We start from the raw sequence: 22763 nt of genomic DNA, 5'->3' as shown, positions 1-22763 counted from the left end.
CATGGCGTTGACGGGAAATAAAAATATTTGAAATAAATCGAAACATTATTTAGCCAGTAAGGATTATATTCTCGCTCTTCCATTCTTGTGCCAATTGTACTATTAAAATAAAAGTTCCAGTTTAATAAAAGTAACAATGAAAGTTTAACTTTTGTATCTATTCTTTATTAACTTAAGTCAAAGCTTGGTTTTAATAGAGTGCTAATTATATGCTGCTTAAAGGATTCTTGAATAAGTTTTAAGAGCTAAGAAGTGAGAACAATACGTTAGCTGTACAAGTTGGTGTCAAAGAATAGTGTTTTAATACGAGCTTTGAAGTTTTTAGTATTGCTTTGTTTATGGTGATGAGCTTTTGATATCCAACTGCATGAAGTTAATTAATAAATTAAAATTTAAGCGATAACAACTTTTCTTAATAATATCATTGACTATATAGAAGTGGGGTAAACTAAGCTTTATAAATGTTACTAGAGGCTCGCGGCTTCGCCCGCATATCACCTATATTTTTTTATTGCTGCATTTGCCAACAGATTGGTTATATCTCATAATTTTGAGAAAGGCAGGTGGCTGCTTGAGGAGATGATATCGGCGGAGAGGTCGCCCCTTGCGGGACTCAAGCCTACGCTGGCTGCCGTAAATAGAGCGTTGAAAATTATTTTAACATGTTCTCGTAAAGCATACTTCCAAATTACATACTATAAAAGTCAAAGTATATTAAAATAGTTAAATCTATTACTATTTAGCATCTATTGTAAGCTGAGGAACTGTTCGACCTGTTACCTGCTACCAGTACATCACAAACTTAAATATCATCAACACCACCTGGATACGTAGGACTCCACTACTGTGCGGTTTCGTAGAAATTTCCTTCCACGCGCCACCGAACTGTGGAACGGTCTACCCGCGGCAGTGTTTCCAGGTCGGTACGATATGGGTACCTTCAAAAAGCGCGTCTATCTCCACCTCAAAGACCGGCAACGCACCTGTAACTCCTCTAGTGCTGCACGGAGTCGTGGGCGGCGGTGATCATCCGTCCGTCCGTCCTTTTTCCATAAAAAAACATAACACAAAAAATCACTCAAACTAATAGGCTGTTTAAATTTCATTGTGTCCCGATAACAATTGCCAATAAAATTGGTTTGGAGACGTCAAACGATATGGTAATGCCGCCTTTGCATTCGCCGCACGGACCCGATATTTCACCGTGAGATCTGGTAAAATTCAGATAAACGCTCGTGTTTGTGGAGACGGACTGCGGGTGGAATATTAACGAGGGTATCAGGATTTACTGTATGATAGTCATTTTTCAGATGACTTCATATTTGGGTGGAGGAAATTGTGTTATTGTTTTGTGTGGTTGAATCGTATTGAATTGAAGCATTTTGGTTTTTTCCTCTATAATTATTTTCATTTGATATCTTTATTGTTACCAGTAAATAATTAAAATACTTCTCTATACTGTGTCCTTAAAAATAACAATTATTTTGGAAATAAAAAAAATACATTAAGTATTCGGTCGCGGTGCACGAGCATGTAGAAATACGACAGGTTGTGGGTTCTATCAGTAATCAAGGAAATTAAATATTTATTTTCTCGCTCTGGTACCGAGGCACGCGATAATGAATCCCGACCCCCGCTACTCAACACGCTATGCCTCCAGAATTCAGCGGAAAGTGGGGAACGGAAGTATCTTAATGAGAACGGAATATTTTAGCACTAGCTTCCCAGGTTCACCCTGCTTACCCTGCTACGTTCAGGATACAACGTGAAGTAAAAAAATACAGAAGATATTTAATATTCAAAATCAGGCCAACTAAAGGAACATTTTCCACAATGAATTGACTTAAAACACCTGAATATCGGCAGATTGCGGCTTACACTTACAGCAAGCGTTCCCGGCTATTCTCCACTCCAGTGGATACAGAAAATATTAAAACCATACCAAATTGAACCTTATTTTACTAGACATAAAGATCAAGTAAACGGCATTTTATCAAGGAACATGCTATATTCTAGCTTTTAATTCGAAATTAGGTAAATACAAGGTAATATAGGCTTTATTTTCTAAGCAATAAAGTCGATGTGGGCGATTAAATTTCTAAATTGTGCCATGAATAATTCCGCGATAGAGTTATTATAAATGATAAATACGATTGAGACGGTGTGATATAAAATGAATGGGGTTTTGGGGGTGAAGCGGAGTGTTAAATAGATAGATTACTTATTATGTTTATCCTTTATATTTTTTTACTTGAAGTAAAAAATAGGGAACAGAAAGAGAAACTAGTCACTCAATTAGAAGTGGAGGAAATTTAACAATATCAAATATTTAATTGAATAACTGTTACATTTGCTTAAAAAATACATGAAAATGTGGTAGAAGGTATTAGGAACTTTAGTTCATTTTATTAACTTTATCTATATGACAGTTCTTTATTAACAAGACTAATAATAAACAAATAATTTTTATATTAATTATTTTGAAGGTTGTTTAGAAGAATTTGTTGCACAACCAGCCGGCCAACATATCGGCCAATCTATCTACATCTACGACTATCTTAAAACGATATTTTGACTTCTAGATTTGTATATAATAATTTACAATACAATATTTACTTTATCACTAGGAAGATAGCTAGTTTCAGGCAAGCTTAATTCAAAATTTAACTGCAACCACCTAAATTCACTTTAATTAAATTTGTGAATTTGACGTTGTTTGGCCAACATCGGTTAACTTAGTTACTTGTCATATCTTTATGCAGGTGCAGATTTTGATAAAAATAAATTTAAATATAGGCTGAAAGTAGGATCAGGGGTAAACGATTTTTATTTTTACTTTAGTTTCAATGAAAAAAATATTTTGGTTCGCTGTTGAAGTTGTTTATTAGGTAGCAGCTCTCTTAGGAATTACATGCCTTGTCTCATCTATTTCCAAGTCTAGTTCAATATAAAAATAATTAATATAAAAATAATTAATTTAGAAAAAAATATTAGATCATTACGTGATGTCTGATAAAATAATAATTAATAAAAGATAGAACTGCGACTTATAAATTTAGAACTCGTTATAGGGTAGGCTAGTGTTAAGACACTCCGTTCTCGATTCAAACACTTACGTTCCCCTCGTAGTGTCGAAACCTAACGCCGCGCTTTTCCTCGCTACCTGAGCGAAGAAATGAAAATATTAAATATATCATTTCTTCAAGTGGAAATCGAACTCATAACCTGTCTTGTTTACAATAAACTTGTGTCCTTGCGACGTTACTGGCGTCAATTAGAAAAATAGATTTAAATATATTGAAAATACACCTCAATGATGGCAATATAAAAAGTTTAATCCCACCACCGCGCTATCCTATAATAAAATGCACGCGATTCATAAATATAAAAATTGGAAACCTACAATACCAAACGTATATAAAATATCAATTTTATTGCATCGAAGCAGAAGCGTAAAACTGTGTTTTTGAAACAGAAGTGGGGGCTTTTGTAGGTGGAATGCTATGCGGATATTTTTGTGAATATCCAAACGATTTTTGCTATGATAAATAATGGATTGTTGATTTTAATTTATTTAAAAATAAATGATTGACTGTATCCAGTTAGTTTATAATAAAATAGGTGAGGGGAACGGGAGGGGGGAGGTTAAGAATCTCCGAACCGAAAGTAGTTCTTTATCCCGAGTGGGAATCTAACTAACAACCGTAGTATTTACAGTATATTTTTTATTTAATAATTAATTTGCTTAGATAGAGGAAAAGCAGTGAAGTGGGATAGCGTCTGACCATAATCATGATGGTTGCGTGGTGCAGGGCCACAAAGTGTGTTGCAAAATCGACTGGTTGTGGGTTCGATCCCCACTCGAGGAAATGAAATAGTGTCGAGGCAAAGCGCGGCGTTGACTTCCATCACGCAATGCCTCCAGAACTCGTAATGGGAATAGAGTGTCCTAACACTAAGTTTCCAGATTCCCTCTGCTTACCCTGCTAAGTGCTGGATACGGAATACATAATTATTTACAATTATACTAACATTTTACAATAATTTAAACTTAGAAATGTATACAGGTGAAGATTATTGTTCCTAGAATCAACTCCCAGTAACATCTGCCCTCATTATGTGAATTATGGACGAGTCGGGGCAACATGGAGATTGAAGATTAACGAAGCGTAAATACGGAGGATACGGTAATTTTCTCAATAGAAATCTAATGATTATCTAGTTTTTTTATTACTACTTCATACATTAATTAGAAAATAGAGCTGACAGTTTGCTTTGTCAAATGTGACTTACTTTTGTTCGAGGTTCGAGGTAGCGTTAGGAAGGCCAGTTGGGTCACTTATTAAAATTTCGGTATCATTCATACATTTTAAATTCCAGACCAGAAATTAGTAAAAAGCTATTGTTAATTTAAATCTTAGTTTTGGTCAGTATTAATACAAATAAGCTTATAAAATTTTAAATTCGCATTATTTATTGATTAAATAAAACTGTAAATAAAGTAAAATTTCATTACTAATGAATGAATAGGGATCGAATTCATAATCATTGTGTTTATACTACTGCGCGACGAATATCTCAAAATGTGAAGTAACTATCAAACTTTCCATCTCTTAATTACAATTATATTATAATAAATAACAAACAAAACTTTTAATTAAAACTAAAATGCCTTATCCAATGTCTTGAGGTGTCACGGTGTCTCCTATTAATTTATTCTACCTACGATCTCGGTACAGGTGGAGTTTGACTTCAGCGTTCTCTTCTGGTGTATATTACGTGATCTGTTTCCTAAGGAGAAGGGTCCATAACTTTAATTATAAAATTATAACTTAATTTTAAGAAAATAATTTAAATTTATAGTTTTAATTGCTTTTTCGACTTAAAACGTTAGCAAATTATTTGGGCGGTCGTCGAAAGTGATGAATTATCTTCATAAAATGAAATTAATCTAGTTCTGTTTCACCATTTTCTGGTGGTGTTGTGATGCAGGGGCACAAAAGTGTGACTGTAATGCGACTGTTGTGGAGTCAATCCCCACTCGAGGAAATATTATTTATTTCTTAATATTTTAATTTCTTCGCTTTGGCCCCAAGGCAAAAACCCGTCGTTGAGTTCCACCACTCCAGCGCCGATGGGTGGCGAAAGCAGCACCATTTTCCCTCTGCCAGACCTGCTTTATGCGGGATACAGTGTGAAACTAAGAAAAATATACAAAAAAAAAACAAATAATTTTTGTAATTAAAGCACGACGTTTCATTAGCACTTTGTTTGAGAGCACCAACATCCAGTTTAAAATGTAATACTCTTTTGAAATTAGAGTTCGTGCGGTACATGAGGCTATTTTCTCTGTATATCCTAATTATTCTTGTATTCATTTAGAATTTTGAGTTAAAATAAACTTTTAAATTTTTGATGTCATCGTGGCTTAGTAGTTCATTTTCCCGCTCTGGTAGATAAACGCGGCGTTGAATTCCGCCACGCAATGTCTTGAAAATTGGGTAGAAAATGGGCAACGGACCATTTTAATACTAGGTTCTCTCTGCCTACTCTGAAAATGTGGGAAAACTGTTTTCTTTTTATTGTATAAATATTTGATAGGTATTCCGATATATATTTTAAAAGTCTGTAGTTTTCACTTAAACGTTTGATTTAAATCGAATTTACATACAAGTTTCACAAAGTTTATCCTACAATTAACATTTTAGTGACGAAAATCAAAGAGCAAGGACTGAGGTAGCAAACTACTAACGTATTCTGATTGAAGATGTTTCGAGATTGGAAGCTTAATCCGAGCCTTAATGAGATATAATATTTAAATCAATTATAAGCAGTTCATATAAAATTAATATTTATATTAAGGTCGTCTTGGCTAGGTGGTTTCGATGTATTATTTAGCTTTAGGACAAAACGTAGGGCTTTGAGTTTTTCCGCGATGTCTCGAAACTTACGTGGAAAATGGGGAACGCAGTGTTTTAAGAATATGGTGTTTCTACCTTCTCTCTTATGGAAAGTGAGCTAAACTATTTTTTTGTATATCTGGTATATCTTGTATGTCATATATGTTGAAAGCTAAAATTGATAGATTAGACGTAATAATCTGAAAAAAAAAAAGAAAAATATACAGTTTTCCATATCATAGTGATATAGAATTTTAATATTTTTTTTATTTAAAAGAATATTACTTCATATATTTTGTTGGTCCACAGCCAACTCATTTCAATAATACACTTTCACTAAGTGAAATTGTGTAATCCCATATATAACGTTGAAGAGATATTTTTAATGTCACGATTTACATACATATAATACCAGTAAAGTATGTCATTTTAATACATGAATTTCTCATATAAAAACTTTTCTTTGAGATAAATAATTAATATATGCTTTAAGGAATAAAATCATTAGAGGCAGTTCTGGCGCAGCGTCTGAGTGTAAACACGGTGGGTACGTGCGTTTAGTGCTAGGTATATTTATGGGTACGAGTCACAATCGGAAAGGACTGAATTATTTCCTCGCCCTTGTAAAAACACAAAATGGAAAGTTACGAAATTTCGGAAGATGGGGAACGAAATGTCTTAAAACTAGGTTCCTGCTGCCTACCCTAATATATACAGGAAACAGCGTGAACCTAAATCATCAATCATTATCATCAGTATCGTCGTAAGTCATTAGAATACATTAGGAGTTCGTGAATTCTGCGTTCAGAATGCTTATCTATTCATGATAAATATAAATTTCACCGCTATGTCCTAATCTCAACATGCAATCTCCATCTTAGTTGTCGTACTCACTTTGTTTTTGGTTCTATTTTTGTTACACATTTTACTAAATTATGTTTTTTACTGAACACTTATTTTAGCTTCCCGCTGTATCCCGAATATATAAGGATAGCGGGAACCTGAGCACCTAGTGTTAAAACACTCCATTCCTATCAAGACATTTCTGACACGTGTTGAGCGGCGGAAGTCAACGCCGCGCTTTGATTCGTTACCAGAGCGAGGAAATGAAAATATTGAATATTCCCCAAGTGGGAATCAAACCAATAACCTACAGTCGCGCGCTTGTGCCCCTGCACCACGACTAGTCTCCAATAATATTTATATTTCTTCTCATGTATCCGTATCCAGATCTGAAGTGTTAATATATTTCTGATGAAAGCAAACGGAAATATATTTAACTTATTAATAAACTCACAAGAACAAGATAAAATCATAACTTTTTTAAGAAAAAATCCAAAGAGCATAACTCGTCTAGCTTATCTGGATTGTAGCCAGCTTCATTTGCATCTCAAATTAGTAAGGTTAAATCCTTTTTTGTTAAATTCTTCGTAGCAAGCCTTTATACCCAAAATATTAAACAAAATTTACCACCTAAACTTATAGTATATGTAAATCAATATTTAATTTTCCTGACCTACAGAACATTTTTCTAGTATAAGATTTCATTTTATCATTCTACGAATGTAGGCTATCTGAACTAATATAGAAAACTGAAGTTGTTTCAGATTTCCCAGAAAACTACTGATCCTATTTGAGAAGAAATATTTTGGCCTTGGATACTCTATACATATATATGTAAGTAATTCTTAGCTATTTTCATTTGACTACGTGGGCGAAGTGCTTATAAAAATTAAAATTAAATGGTCTTTCTTTCCCTTTTCTTTAGTCAATTATAGAGCAATATATGTTATTTTAACAATGGTAGATGAGGTCATCGTGGTGCAGGGTGCAAGCATGCCACTGGCAACGCGGCAAAGCGCGGCGTTGGGTTCCGCCACCTAAAATATAATTCTACACATTCCAAGAACCGCCATACACATTAGTTAAGTTAGGTATAGACAGACACTTTTTAAATAAAAATAATACAAAATTAAAAAACTACGTCAAAATTAAATGAAAGTTAAAGTATCATTCCCTCACATTAGCTGCCATATACATATAATAAAATTTAATTGAGGGTCCTTAATGCTAGGTGATTGTGGGTAATGACGTCATTAGATGAAAACTTCGGGCTTGTTTTGTAAACGAGACCGTTACGCCGCTCGTATACTGTCATATAATTATGAAGTTCAGAAATATTTTATGCGTATTGATGTGAAAGTTGAACTAGTTTATTCGCTTGATTTGTTTTAACTTCATGCTATATCCCGCACATAGCAGGGATGGTAGAGGGAACCTGGGAACTTAGTGTTAAGTGACTGAAAAGGATTGTTCCATTTCCCATGCACCGCTCAACTTTCGGGCCATTGCGTTTTAAGTGACGGAACTCTACGTGCTTGGTTTTATTACTAGAACAAAAGAGAATAATTCATTCATACTTGTGAGGATCCCAAAAGAAGTTACAAAAGCAGCTAATTTTGTAACAGAAATCTAAAATTATACTACAAACCAAAATGTATATTCATAATAAGCCTTTACCCGTGGTTTTGTGGTCAATGGCAATAACTAGTTGTTGTACTCATGACATATTCTAAGTACTGGAGGTAAATTTGACCACAGTTACTGTGTTACAACTGAACGATTAACATCATGTAGCCTATTTTCAGCGCGGCGTTGAGTTCCGCACACACGCAATGCCTCTAGAAATCAGCGGAAAGTCGGAAACGGAAGTGTTTAAATAGGAACGTTTTGTTTTAACAATAGGCTGCCTTCTACTTACCCAGATATCTGTGGGATACAGCATGAAAAGTCCTCGATAAATAGATTATTTACAATTAAAAAAAACAATTCGATCCAATAGTTCCTGAGATTACCATGTCCAACCAGCCAAACTCTTCAGCTAATCCAAGTGGGTAACGCCGCACTAGTATAAAATGAAATTTTAGTTTTATTCTGTTAGGATATAGTATATAAAGCAAGCAGAGAGCTGTACATTGTACAGGCATCATAAAGTCGCGATAAAATATGTATGTTCTATAGAAAACTGCACGTAACAATGTGTTTGTATGAATTCATAACATAAAGGAACTTTGTATGAGTCACAATATGTTTTAGTGAAAATAGAGCTTAAAAACTAAAAGTTCTATAACTTTAATTTCAAACTTTTCAGCCGTATTCCGTACACAGGAGGGTAGGCAGAGGAAATCAAGTGTTAAAACACTCCGATGTCCACGCAACACCCATTTTCTGATAGAATGTGTATTGAAATACGAAGGTAAATGTCACTCTTTGTCTTATTTCCACAGCGAAAAAATAAAAATTATTAATTCTGAATGGGAATCGAACTCACAGCCTTCACGTTCAAAGTCAAATGGAGTAAATTTTTGAAAATACCCCCAAAAATAAAGGCAAAAACTGTAAATGATAGCTTTTATACATATATGAATGTATTAGCGTCAAAACTCGGGATATAAGAGAAGTTGTGCATCTGATATGCATTGTGTTGATTCACAAAAGGTTGCACGTTGAAGTGAAATACTCCGTCTTTGTGACAACATTCATTTCGTGAATTAAAAACGTGCTTCCCTTTTGCTGATGCTATGCAAGTGGGATTTTACTTTAAATGTATTATGATATATTATATATAGTCGCATATAACAGGGTAGCCAGTAGGGTAACCAGGGAACCTAGTGTTAAGTGGAGTGTCCATTTCCTAATTTCTCTTTATTTTCGAGATGGAACGTGTTGAGTAGCGGAATTCAACACCGCTTTATTTATTAGATTGCAGAAATGAAAGTAATTGAAATATAACATCACCCCCACGTGGCGTCTGTAAGTCCCACGGTTGTGGGTTCGAATCCCAGTCGGAGGAATTAATTATTTCATTTTCTCGCTCTGGAAAACAAGAGAAATGTCTCAAAAATTGGAAAATATTATTAAAAATAACTAAATCCCACCCGAATACATATATCTCATACATACAATATAACTGTGATATTGCGACCTAGTTTCCCAGACAGTTGCGGCTCATTTGCGATTCCTACTTCGTTAACTCACCGAATTGCTAAACTAAAGCTATTTGTGTTATACTCGTAGCTGTGTACGAATGTATATCAGTTTTAATCACATTTATACATGATTTATTATATAGGATAATTAAAATTATATTTATTTTAAAATGGAGCGACAAACACTACGATTATTGCATAATTCTTCCGCCTCATCCATTGTCACTTCACATATCTGAAGTCCTCCTTTCTATTCCTTTCTCCAGTGTTCTTCTTTCTGGCATTAATCCCGGCTATTACCAGGGTCTGCCTTCCTACTCAACCTACTCCAATTTGCACGGTCTTTTGCGTCCTTGGTGGTTAGATGACCTTTGTCCGGAATATCACTAATATTTTGTTCTCAAAGGTCAACCTCTTCCTTCGCTTCTTTTGTTACTACTAGATAGGTAAGGAGATATATATCGATGATAGAAGGCGATGCATGCATATATCTTATTATTATTTCAACGCAATTTTCACTGATTTTACGTTAATATATCAATTTTACAACTTTAATAGGCTCAGTTCCTTTCAGTCTAATTTAATATAACACTGACTTGTAAGAATTACTATACAATCTATCCATATAATTTATTACTTAAATTCCACTATCTAAGTTTTGTTACAAGCTAGGGTTTGTCATTTGGAACATCTGGTAAATCCCTTTGAAATAATTTGGTACAATTTAGAAACGCAATCATTATAAAACGACCGTTTCCGTCTCCGGAACCCAAATCTAATTAGTAGTAAATGTTAAAAGAATTGTTTTTTTAGATATATTTAAAACTTGATCTTAATTAGTGAAGTAAGAATTTATAGAGTTTAATTATAGAGATGCCGTTTTCGCTTATTATTTTCTTTTTTTTATCAGAAACTATAGTGGACATCTTACTATAAATATGGCTGTTCTATGTTCTATTTCCACAGGGGAGAATTTGGTCTGGTAGACGAAGTGCGGTATTAAGCTCCGTCACTTAATACGGAATGTCTGGAAAATTTGGACAAAAGCATGGAACAGATTGACTTAACAGTTTAGTAACAGTCTTTTCTCTTCTCTCTCTTCTAGACACTCAACTATGCGGGAAAACGCGTGAAACCACTTTTTTATCATTTTATCCCGCAAAACGATCAATAGAAACATTATAAAGTACAAATGTATGTAATTATTACAAAAATTATTTATCTATATATATAAAATCGAAAGGTCACTCACTCATCACGAAATCTCAGAAACTACAAGTGCTAGGAATTTCAAATTTTGCATATGAGTTACTTATAGGACGTAGATGCTCGCTAAGATGGGAATTTGCAATATTCGACTTCTAAGGGTTTGTTTTTGGGGTTGAAAGTTTGTATGAAACTTCGTTACTACAAATGCTGGGAGTCTCAAATTTTGCATAGACGTCACTAGGACGTAGTCATGGAGACAGAAATTAATAATAACGTAGTTCACGCGGGCGAAGTCGCGGGCGGGCCGCTAGTATACTACAGAATCAGAACCACACTTTGGGAGATTACCTAAATAGGAGAAGTGTCGTTTAAATTATTATAATTAACAATATTATTTAGCTTTACTGCCGTCTCGAGGCAGTAAATGCTTAATTGCTTAAGTTCAATAAGCCTTGAAATATTTAAATGAATATTGTCACAGATTTATTGTTATTGAAACTCGATGGTTGTGAGAGGAAAATTATTGTTTTTTTTTTTCTTTTCTTTTTTTTTTCTTTTTTGAAATATTATAACAACAAAAAGTCTCTCGAATATTGGGAAACGAAGTGTCTTAACACTAGGTTCCTTCTTCTTGCTATATGCATGATACAGTATGGATCTTAAAAAAATATTTTTCTTCCATAACATGATTGGCAGAGGGAACCTAGTGGTACGATACTCTCTTCTCCACTTTCTCCTAATTTTTCAAGATATTGCAAATTAAATAAAGGAACTTGGCAATTATTATTCCACAATGATAATTGCCACTTGTTACCCCATTTTCTACTTGTATATTACGAAATCAACAAATCGTCACCAAAAATGTTAAACGTTATTTTAATTTCCGTATTTAAATCTTCCTTAACGGCATGGTGTTGAAAGCACTCATTATACAAATTGCCTTAATTGGCTTTTCTGTTGCTGGGATGGTATCAGCCATCTTGGGTTGTATTGATTCTGTACCCGTAATCTTGCTTATATTCGTTAATAGTAATAGAATATTTTGCATATGAGAATTTGATATTAGGTTAAGTTTGATATTAGGTATAATTATGTTCTGAGAAAGTTCTTATTGTACTCAAAGTATAGAATTAAATAAATTATTAGAAAATATTATAAAATTGCACCTTTTCTATTATCTATAGGTTAAGGCTAGTGTACTGTACTGTAAACGCAGCAGCCTAAGTGTCTTAACGAAAACAGAGTGTTTTTACACTAGACCCCAGGATCCCTCTGCCCACCCTGCTGCGTGTACGGGATGCACCGTGAAGCTAAACCAAAATAACCAGAATTATTTACGTTTATTAATATTTCATGTAAAATAAGCATCGACGGTGAATCTACAAACATTTTTATTATGTCCATGCGTCCCTTGTACTTCCTCATCGTGGGATTCCATAATACATGTGTTAGTGCCTTGGCAGCGATAACCAGCTGTATTTCTACATATATGCACTTCTCTGAAACACTCGGCTCTGTGACATTTGAGAGTGCTTAATTCAAAGAGATTTTCTGTATTTTCAGCACATCTACAGACCTGAAATTAAATATCTACCTTGTATTTAAGAAAATGATTATATTTGGTTAAAGGAATAAGGATTGTTATTGTTGTTAAAAATTTAATCATTTTAATCTATTTATTTTTTGAACCACATATAAACAAAACCAAAGATTAAATTTGTAATTTTCCTTTCCGTTTATAAATCTCATTTAAAGTTAATAAATCTTCTTTTAAGTTAATAAGCCTACCTAAAAGCAAAGCAGCGTATTCCTATGTTAGTAAAATTTAAATCGCATTCACCCGTTTCCGTAGTTTACGTCGCAGCCTGAGGAACTTTGGCCTCCTTCTGGCACATGGGCAGCCTCTTCTCATTTGTTTTCGCCTTTCAGCGGAATTTTCTAATTTTAGTCTAAGAGTACACCATTTGTCATTACAGGAATTACAGGAATAAGATGCACCTTAAATTTTAAATGCTCGGTGTTAAGTTTCGGAGCTTAAGGTAAAGTCAAATTAAATATATTTTAATTAAAGCATTATCGTGAATGGGAATCGAACCCATTCCAACCACATGTTAAGCGCAAACTTTATGGAAATAATTAAATTTATATTAACCCATGTTTTATTAATATTATGCGTCAAAAAATTCCGAAACAAGATGAAAGCCAACTCGATCGACTATTTTGATGACAATATGAATGATATGTATATATTGTATGAATATGTTTTTAAACTATTTTTTGTTGTAGTTTTAATTAGCGAAAAAAATTGAATTAACTGCTTTGATTTTGGGGCCAATCGATCCATTCCCACTAGAAGAAATGAAGTATTTAATATTTTCGTTTCATAGCTTTGGTAACAGACAAATCGCGCTATTGAGACTGACAGAATTCAGCGGAAAATTAAGAACGGAGTGTCTTAACACTAGGTTCCCTCTAGTAGGTACTGAACGCCAGGCGAATACATTTTGTACAATACTATGAACAGATGGTAAAATTGTTATTTTTTTTTTATTTCAAGAAGGCTCCTTAGAGACTTTCTTTAAGTAGCATACATACAACTATTATAACGTTACATCGTTTTACAAATGCGCCAAGACCGCGTCAAATATGTCAAACATGCCAAAACTAATATACAATAATCGCAAAGTCAACTGAAGGAGACACACTTCGGTTGAACAGTCACCATTGCAATATAAACTCAAAACAAGCAATTAAACAACTGACTACAGATTAATTATTTGTTTAACCAACAAACTTCGCCAGCTTCAGTATTGATTGTCCTTGGAATGTTATATTGTGAATGTTGCTAAAGTTGGTGTGCTCCAAGGTTTGATTTTGTGACCTAATATGTTTTTGGTATATAATTATGTACTTGAATGTGTAATACAAATGTAACTTTGTATTACACATTAAATTTTTATTTTTGCAAAATTTGTAAGAAATCATTAATATTTCGATTTCCAGTAGGTTTAAATATTGAAATTATCAGAAACAATGGGAAGCACGTACTTTATAGCTTGTAAATGTACCTAGTATAGCTTAGATATGAATTAAAATAACTTTAATATTTTAAACACACCCAAAAGCCAGAGAAGAAACCAAATAACCAATAAACTTTAATACTTTATCGAGGTTTAGTTTAACCACTAGCTATTGAACCATCGCGGCTTACCACAGAAACTGGCTACGGAGTTGAGCAATCAATGCTATCTGTTCCGTTTCATAGAATTGTGAACATTAGTGTACAATCAAGCTTAATATCGTTTAATTAATTAAATGTTATGTTTATATATTAGTTATGACTATTGTAGTGTTATTACAAATTTCAGGTTCGATTTCTGCTTAGGGCAATGATTGTACTCTAGTTTTATGTACCGCCGGTCAGATAAGACATAGTTAAATTTTAACCCCCAACAAGTAATGAAACCGTCGTGGTGCAGCGATACAGTGTTTGACTTTAAATATATTTTAATAGTCGTAGGTTTAATTCCTACTCGAGAGAATGAATTGCTTTCTTTTCCTCGCTCTGGTAACTAAACAAAGCGCAGCGCTGAGTTCCGCCACTCAATGTCTCAAAAATTGGGCGGAAAGTGGGAAAAGGAGTCTTTTTACACTAGGTTCCCTCTGTCTATCCTGCATATAGCAAGATACAGCGGGATGCCAAAAAAAACAATCAATCCCAAGATTACTGTAAGCAGCTTTCTCCACAAAAATGCCGTCACCAATCAAACACCAAAATAAAACATCTACAATTTTACAGGCAATTTTAATGAAAAGCATTTCTCATTGGAAAGGGATATTTTTAAGACGCCTCAGATGAAAAGCTGAAACTCGCTCGAGTGGAAAATTGGATGCTTCAGAACGCTTAAATCGATGCCCTAATTTAGAAAGGTTCGTGTTTCCTTATGTTACCTTCTACTATGCTCTTTTGAACGTATGTTTCATTCATAATGAAGATGTCGTATATTAATAAAGTAATATTGAACTTATTGCTTCTTCCGATCATGGATTTCATTGGAGAGTTCAAATATGAAATAGGGATAAGTTTATTTTTATTATTTTTTATAACATTTATTACGCTGTAGCCTAGCACTAGGATAGATGGAAAAAGATAAATATTATGATACCTCCGACCCCAAGCACTGGTCAGTGTTTGAGACATTATGTGTTGAGTGGCGGAACTCAACACACCAAGCTTTGTCTTCTAAATTGTGAAACGTGGAACCTGAAGCGTGGCATTTAAATTGGTTTCCTCTGCCTATCCTAGAATACAATTAAAATAAAACCGGTTAAGTGCGAGTCAAACTCGCCTCCACTCGGCCTTCACACTAATTTCAGGATTTTAGTTTCACGGGAAGTACGATTTATAAAAATTGACAAACATGTAAGGCATTTAACATTGACAATGGACTAGAAATATAAATTTGTAATAAATTTTTCTATGAAATATTATAGAGTATGAAATAGAATAGATATTGATGATGTGAATGATCACTTTTTAGATTTTTCCTTTATATTGTAAGTTCTCACTTCGTGCCAAACAGACTGATACCTCCACGCAATCTCAAGATAAATGGTCTCGACAGAGGGACAGACCATTAACAAAATGATCCTTTTTACATTTGCAGATACGGAACACTAAAAACAAGAAATAAATAGTAAAAACATATTACATGGGCTATATTTCAACAGTTACTGTCCATACACAAAGAATAAGTATAGAATAAACCTAAGAAATGTATGACATTAACAGTTTTCCACATACCTTACTAATATGAAATTGGACTATATAAAAGAAAATAGCTATCATCTGACCATCTTAGACGAGTTTCAAGCAATTTCCCGCTCCAGTGCGTTTACGAACAAAACGGTAGTTTCAAACTGATTTTATATGAAAACTTTGTGTAGGTGAGAGATAAATGGAGTTAAGTTCAAAAGTTGTTTGGATTTCGCTGATTCGAGCTCTTTTCGGTTTGCTTTTTTTATTGGACTTTAATGATTTATTTAAGTAAGTTGGTTATTAGTTTGGACTTTTGTTGAAAGGAACGGTTCGAATATTTGCTGTGTCAGAATTTTCAATTTATAGAACCTAATGTAGTAAGTATGTAGTGTAATGGCATAATTGAAGTAAGTATATTTTAATGCCACTAAAGTGGCAATGGTTAGTTGTTTATTAAAAATGTGGGTAAATAAATAGAAGTCATCATGTTGGAGTGGAACAGCGTGATGGTTGTGAGTTCGACTCTTAATCGTGAGATATAGTATTTGCAAACCACCCAGTACGACAGATTCGGCGATGAATGCCGACATTCAACACTGTGAATAATTTGATTTATTTATATACCACTGTTAAAATTTTTTCTGTTTCGAAATTAGATTACTGAGGCCAGTCTTGGCGCAAGGGCGCAAGCGAGAATGTTTAAGAAATGCTGAAATGCATCTTTACCCCGCTAGGGATAAGTTATAAAGCTCAATAAACAAATAAACCCCGGGACCAATAAAAGGCATATAAAAAATATGTTCTAACATTTATATTTTCGAAATTTAATTTCAATTAAATCGACGATTTACACGTTGACATTAATAATTATACATAAATAAACATTAAACAATCAGTCTTTTTGAAGATAACGTTTTATTCGCTACATTTTCTAAAGAAGCGTAATTACATCTAAATTACATGTATGACGCTATCGCTTCTATATTCAGAGCCAGATTTAGGGATATGAATACCTTTAATATTTTTTAAAATAATTATTTAAGATGAAAATTTTGAATTTTGGTGACCATCTGATTTTTTAAAATATTTATTGTAGAGTCCTTAAATCCGGCCCTGTCTATAATAATATAATTACGTTACTACAAAAATGTATGAGATCAAAATTTTACTATAATATAATAAATATAAATATTATAGAATGTAAATTATAGAAAAAAAAACTATAAAAAAATATTTTTACAATGTTTTTAGAGAAATATTAAAATTATGTTTACTTTTGTGGAAGATATTTTAATAATGTTTCATATAGATAAGTAATGATATTAAATTTTATATAAAAATGTCTATAGAATAACAAAAAGTTGGCAGTGCAATTGTTAGTTATGAGCACTTGCTTAATATTAAGCAATACTTAAAATAATTTAATATAAATAATATAATATGATATTGCAAAAAACTCAATGAGTCATTCTATTTTTGAGAGACATGCTTAAGTAGTGAAACTCAACACTGGATCTTTTCAAAGAAACTGGGTAAATACGGTTACTATTAATATAAGTTAGAAAAAGATTAGATATTATAATTGCATTTGATGCCAGTCGTGGGGTTTAATGCCACAAGTGTGCGATTATAAACGCGACAGGTTTTAGATTCGATTTCCAATGAGGGAATGAAGTATTTAATATTTCATTTCCGCGCTCTGGTAGCAAGGTAAAATGCAATGGCGTAGAGTTCCGCCAACAACGCGATGCCTCCCAATGGGTGAAAAGCGGAGAACGGAAGTATCTTAATGAGAACGGAGTGTCTATACACTAGGTTCCCAGGTACAGATATATCGTCTCAGATTATTAAAATAAAATTAATATACAATACAAATACATACAAGAAAATAAAATAAATTCCTTAATATTAGATTAAAATTTAAAAATTTCTTAACATCTAACAGTAACTTACGCATATCGAAATGAACACAACCATTAAAATAATTCTTAACTTTACTCATTTTAAATGTTTGATGGCTACCTATGATGGGGGACTCTGCATGCTTCTAGAACAAAAGTTTATATATTATAGTATTATCTATTTGCATTAAAATATAATTATATTTTAAAGTGCTCATAATAAATGGGCACAAACGCTCTTTTCTTAAGGTGAATGGAGGGACGGAATTCAACGCCGAGCTTTGCCCCGCGTTACCATAGCGAGGAAATGAAAATATTATTAAATATTTTGTTTCTTGGAGTGGAAATCGAACCCATAACCTGTCGCTTTTAAAGATGCACGCTTGTGCCCCTGCGCCACGACTGGCTTCACCATATTAACAACATTAATTGAAATAAATATTTTTAATACTCACTTCTTGGAGCGCTTTTTAATGTAGTTGTTCGTGAAACACAATCGCTTTCCTCTGACTCTGATCTCATTTGAAAGCTTGTTTCTAAAAATTATAAACTAATTAATATATTAAAGGAAAAAAATCCAATATTACGGAAATTATTAAGTAAACAGAATACAGAGTATATATTAGAAATTAATATTGTATATGTAAGATTTTATTATGAGAATAGATAGTAATATTTTGAAGTATGTATATATAGCTAAATAATAACAATAATATAAATCATAGTCTCAGAGCGAATTGACCAAACGTGTTAATTATTAATTTGAATATTTACTGAAATACTTTTTGTTAATTTTTTATGGGATTTAAATATGGTTTACCACTATCATATCTCTTGCTGTTGCCGGGCAACATCCTCCCAGGTGCCTCTTGGTTGTCCACGTGACCGAATGTACGGAACCCGATTGCAAATTGCGCGTACGGACTTATTTCGTATAGTTCTGGAACGAAATAAATACATTAAAGGAACGGACCTAGATTCCCTCGGCCTACCCTTCTGTGTGTAGGATAAAGCATAAAACTAAAAAAATGTTGGATTCTTTCTTTCGGTCTTGTTCTTGTGTCAAAATTGGATGGACCAAGACATACATATTAATGAATAAATACTAGTTGTTTTTATACAGATAAACATAATATACAAAATTTACTAAAAAATACTTAAAACTTTATCAAAAAATACTTGTATTTTCCATACATACCATGTTTAGCATCAGCAGTAAGATGTACAGGAGTACTGTACACTCTGTTATTATCGGGCGCTGCTTGAGGATTGGTAGCAACATTCCGCTCTGATTTACATTCTCCTGTTAGCGAGTTCCTGTATTCTGTTAGCCTTTGGTGACTGAAATTAAAAAAAAAATTAAAGATCAGACTATTTTTGGTAAACCAAAAGATAATATGTGGTTTTTAAAATTTATAATATTAAATTATGACATAAAAACTATCTTTTTAATATAAACTGTTTAGATACCCAGAATAGAAATCGAATCCACAACCATTATAATATATACGTAATATACTTACTTATGTCTCTGCACAAGAATATAGAGACATGTGCATAAACAAATTAATAACAAAATTGAACTGCACACGATCACCAGCATGTTGATGTCGTAGTAATCGGTAGGTGGGCCTATAGATTCTGAAAAAAGAAAAAGTTGAAATAAAGAAAATCTTTTTTTAATATCAACCGTAAAGAATTTTATGAAAATCTTAACTTCTCGTCCTCTTAAATTATGTTTTATCATCTTCATGAATCGAGGTCTGACTGGTCTAGGAAATTGCCTACCCTAGGCTGGGGGAACCTGGTGTTAAGACTCTCCGTTATTCGAATTTAGAAGATCCTAACTTTTTCGCGGATTTTCGAAAGATTGCGTGTTGAGTGGCGGAACTCTACGCCGCGCTTTTGGTTTGGTACCAGAGAGAAGAAATTAAGAATAAATAATAATTAATTACTCTAAGTGGGAATCGAACCCGCAGCCGTTGCGTTACAGTCACATGCTTGTGCACCTGCTCCACAACGGCCTAAAACGAATTATTTTTACTTAAAAAAAAACAAAAATATGTCTCACCTCCTTGCACAGTAGTAGTAGCATACATGTACATAGCCGCGTCTACGCCCGCCGCGTTTTCAGCGAGGACTCGAACCTGGTACCAATGGGCCGGTGTAAGAGATGATATGACAAAGGAGTTTGGAGTTGCTAGTGGACTGTTCCATACTGGGTCTATTGGCTGGAATAAATATATAAAAATATGATATTTAAAATTAAAAAGAAAATTGTAATTTAATCTTTTTTAAATTAGTAAGAAACTTTACCTATTATAGTTCATATTTTACTAATAGTAGAACTAACGTTAACAATAAACATTTTCATGCTCAATGTATCTAAATGTTAAAAAAAATCACCTTTTAAACACTTAAGTAGGTTAGCTTTTTTTTAACTTAATAAAAGAAAAAGTGGCACAAGCCTGTAACTGTAAACGTTTTCATTTCTTCGCTCTGGTAACAAGGAAAAACACGGTGTTGAGTTCCGCCACTCAACATGCAATACCTAACTTAACATTCGGTTCCCCCTGTCTATCCTGCCAAATGCAGCGCGGAGACAGAGAACAGCTAAAATAAACACAATAGCATGTTTTCTCTTACCAAACGATTCTCCGCTCTCCTCCATAGCTTCACTCCATATTCTCTATAATCAACTTCCCATCTGGTAATCTCGCAGCCGTTATCTTCCCATCCACTTAACTGTATGTATATATGTGTTGCGTTACTCCAGAACCATTCTGTAGTTGTGGGTGATATTGGTACTGAAATTGAAATTAGTTTAACATCAAATTAAACAAAAGCATGTAAGATTTTCAGAACATACCATTTTCCTTAAAAAATCTACATAATTCTCCTTTAAGAAAACAATATTAACCATATAAAAATATTACCTCCACCCAATGTCATAGCATCAACATAAGCCGGTTGAGAAGCACCAACGCTGTTAGCTGCTGTCATTCGCAATGAGTATTTTGTACCGCATTTCAAGCCTTCCAGTGTGTATTCTTGGACACTCTGTACTGTGACGCCTTTGTCTGACCACGTGTCTTGCCATGCCACGTTTGCTTCTTTCCATGTTAATTCATATACTGAAATAAGATTATACTTTATTTATATTTTTAATGATAATTAATTATAAATAACTACCTACTATATTTCCTAAATCATATATAACAAAAAATATGTACTGTAATTTATATATAAAAACAAACTATAGATGACTTACTGATCTTCTGATTCTTCCCACTCTTCCGTGGTTGATCCCATAGTAAAAGCAAAGCATTCTTATGCGATGTCACTCTCAACACAGGTGGTTCTGGTGTCGGAAGTACAGACACCTCGTAAGACACTGAATCTGAACCGTATAGGTTTTTAGCCAGACATGTGTAGTTACCACTCAGTGATTGGTCTATATCTGGAATAAAACGTAATCATTTATGCTATACATTGTAATAAAATCTTACTGATTTAGTAAATTTGTATGGTTGAACTGATTATAATATATGGGTGAAGAGATTTGGATAAAATTTTGTTGGAACATATCTTTGCCCCGCGCTTTGCCTCGTTAGCAGACTAAGAAAATGAAAATATTAAATATTTGATTCCCCGAGTAGGAATCGAAATCATAAACGCTGTCTTTACAGTCGCACGCATTTGTCCGTGCACCACAACGACGTAAGAATTGCATTTCTATTTTGAAATATTTATGTAACCCAAAAATCTATATTAACTTACTATTAATGAGTAAGCTGTCGTCATGATTCCTTGTGAATCTGGGATGGTGGGTGATAATATTATGTTTATGATACCACACGGTGCGAGGTGGTGGCGATCCCACACACTGACATACTAGCAGTAGAGATGAACCGACTCCTACTGATATTGCTCCACCGAGAGACGCTACGCCAGCTACCACTGGAAAAAAAATATTATGTAGTATATGCCTTTATAAGATCATTCTTCATACTTTCGCTTATTCCATACAGCCATACTTATGCACACACATTAATTGGCTAGTATAAAGCAGAAAAATATAGTCTCTATAAGTGCACGTTGAGAAGTTCCCAAGAAACTGCACAGTAATAGAGTGTCAAGAATTCAGATGGTAACGGAGTGTTTTAACACATTTTTTTTGTCTTAAAATACACATCTATTATTAAAACCTTACCCCGTCCATTAACCTCAACATGCACTCTACTGCTCGGCGCACCTTCCCCCGCGCCGGTGTGCGCGCGCACGAATACTTCGTACATGCCCGCACTAAGCCCGGATAAGGGGAATGTCAACTGACGTGACAGATTCAATTCCTGTGTCGATTCAACTCTGTAGCTCTGTGGAGCGCTGGTGCTGAAATAATGAATACGATTGGGATTAAAATAATCAACTAATTGGAAAATGCCTATTTGTAAAATAATCAACTAATTGAAAAGTGTTTGTTTAAATCAAACGAGTAGTTCCTGGGATTAGCATATTAAACCAATATAATTCTTTAATTTTATATTATAAATATTAAAAAAACTACTATTTTTTAGATATACCTTGTAACTGGCTTAACATATATGGTATAGTGTGTTATATCTCCATTAGGTTGATCAGGTTTTTTCCAACTGACAAGAACTGATGTCGGCGAAGATACTAAAGCCTTTATAGCCGATGGTGGTCCTGGAACTGGAACAGATGAAAGTTTAGTTATTTTAATCAATTTTGTTTAAAATAAGTATTATTATTTTTTCTAATTTCCAATAAATTTGATATATTCACCAACCAAACTAACGTGGATCTCAACGCTATTGATTATTTAAACAAATTAGAAAAACTTTGAATATCATCATTTAATTTTTTGGGACATCCCCAATCTACCCTCAATCTTTACGCTTAGCCTTATGTCAGTGCTCTAATTAATTTGTAACAAATTTAATTTAAATTAATTTGTAACAAAATAATGCAAGTAAGCCTCTAT

General features: G+C 33.5%; 1 protein-coding gene across 1 annotated transcript in view; it reads right to left on the bottom strand.

Moving 5' to 3' along the window:
* Nucleotides 1–16653: 16653 nt before the first annotated feature.
* Nucleotides 16654–22763, bottom strand: part of LOC146535268 (cell adhesion molecule Dscam2-like) — an 82932-nt gene continuing 76822 nt past the window's right edge. Inside the window, exons 25-36 of the mRNA XM_085191349.1 lie at nucleotides 22342–22471; nucleotides 21972–22150; nucleotides 21539–21718; nucleotides 21030–21218; nucleotides 20695–20892; nucleotides 20405–20565; nucleotides 19830–19989; nucleotides 19282–19399; nucleotides 18957–19099; nucleotides 18579–18698; nucleotides 18214–18294; nucleotides 16654–17904 (exon numbers count right to left, since the gene is read on the bottom strand). Coding sequence (XP_085047475.1) covers nucleotides 17876–17904; nucleotides 18214–18294; nucleotides 18579–18698; nucleotides 18957–19099; nucleotides 19282–19399; nucleotides 19830–19989; nucleotides 20405–20565; nucleotides 20695–20892; nucleotides 21030–21218; nucleotides 21539–21718; nucleotides 21972–22150; nucleotides 22342–22471 — 1688 coding nt within the window. The 3' untranslated portion in view covers nucleotides 16654–17875. The remainder of the gene's footprint in view (nucleotides 17905–18213; nucleotides 18295–18578; nucleotides 18699–18956; nucleotides 19100–19281; nucleotides 19400–19829; nucleotides 19990–20404; nucleotides 20566–20694; nucleotides 20893–21029; nucleotides 21219–21538; nucleotides 21719–21971; nucleotides 22151–22341; nucleotides 22472–22763) is intronic.

The sequence above is a fragment of the Heliconius melpomene genome, chromosome 10, assembly GCF_056956725.1.
Source record: "Heliconius melpomene rosina isolate 202511_hmr_F chromosome 10, ASM5695672v1, whole genome shotgun sequence".
NCBI lineage: Eukaryota > Metazoa > Arthropoda > Insecta > Lepidoptera > Nymphalidae > Heliconius > Heliconius melpomene.
Note: the sequence above shows the minus strand (reverse complement) of the source record. Positions and strands in the feature narration are given on the sequence as shown.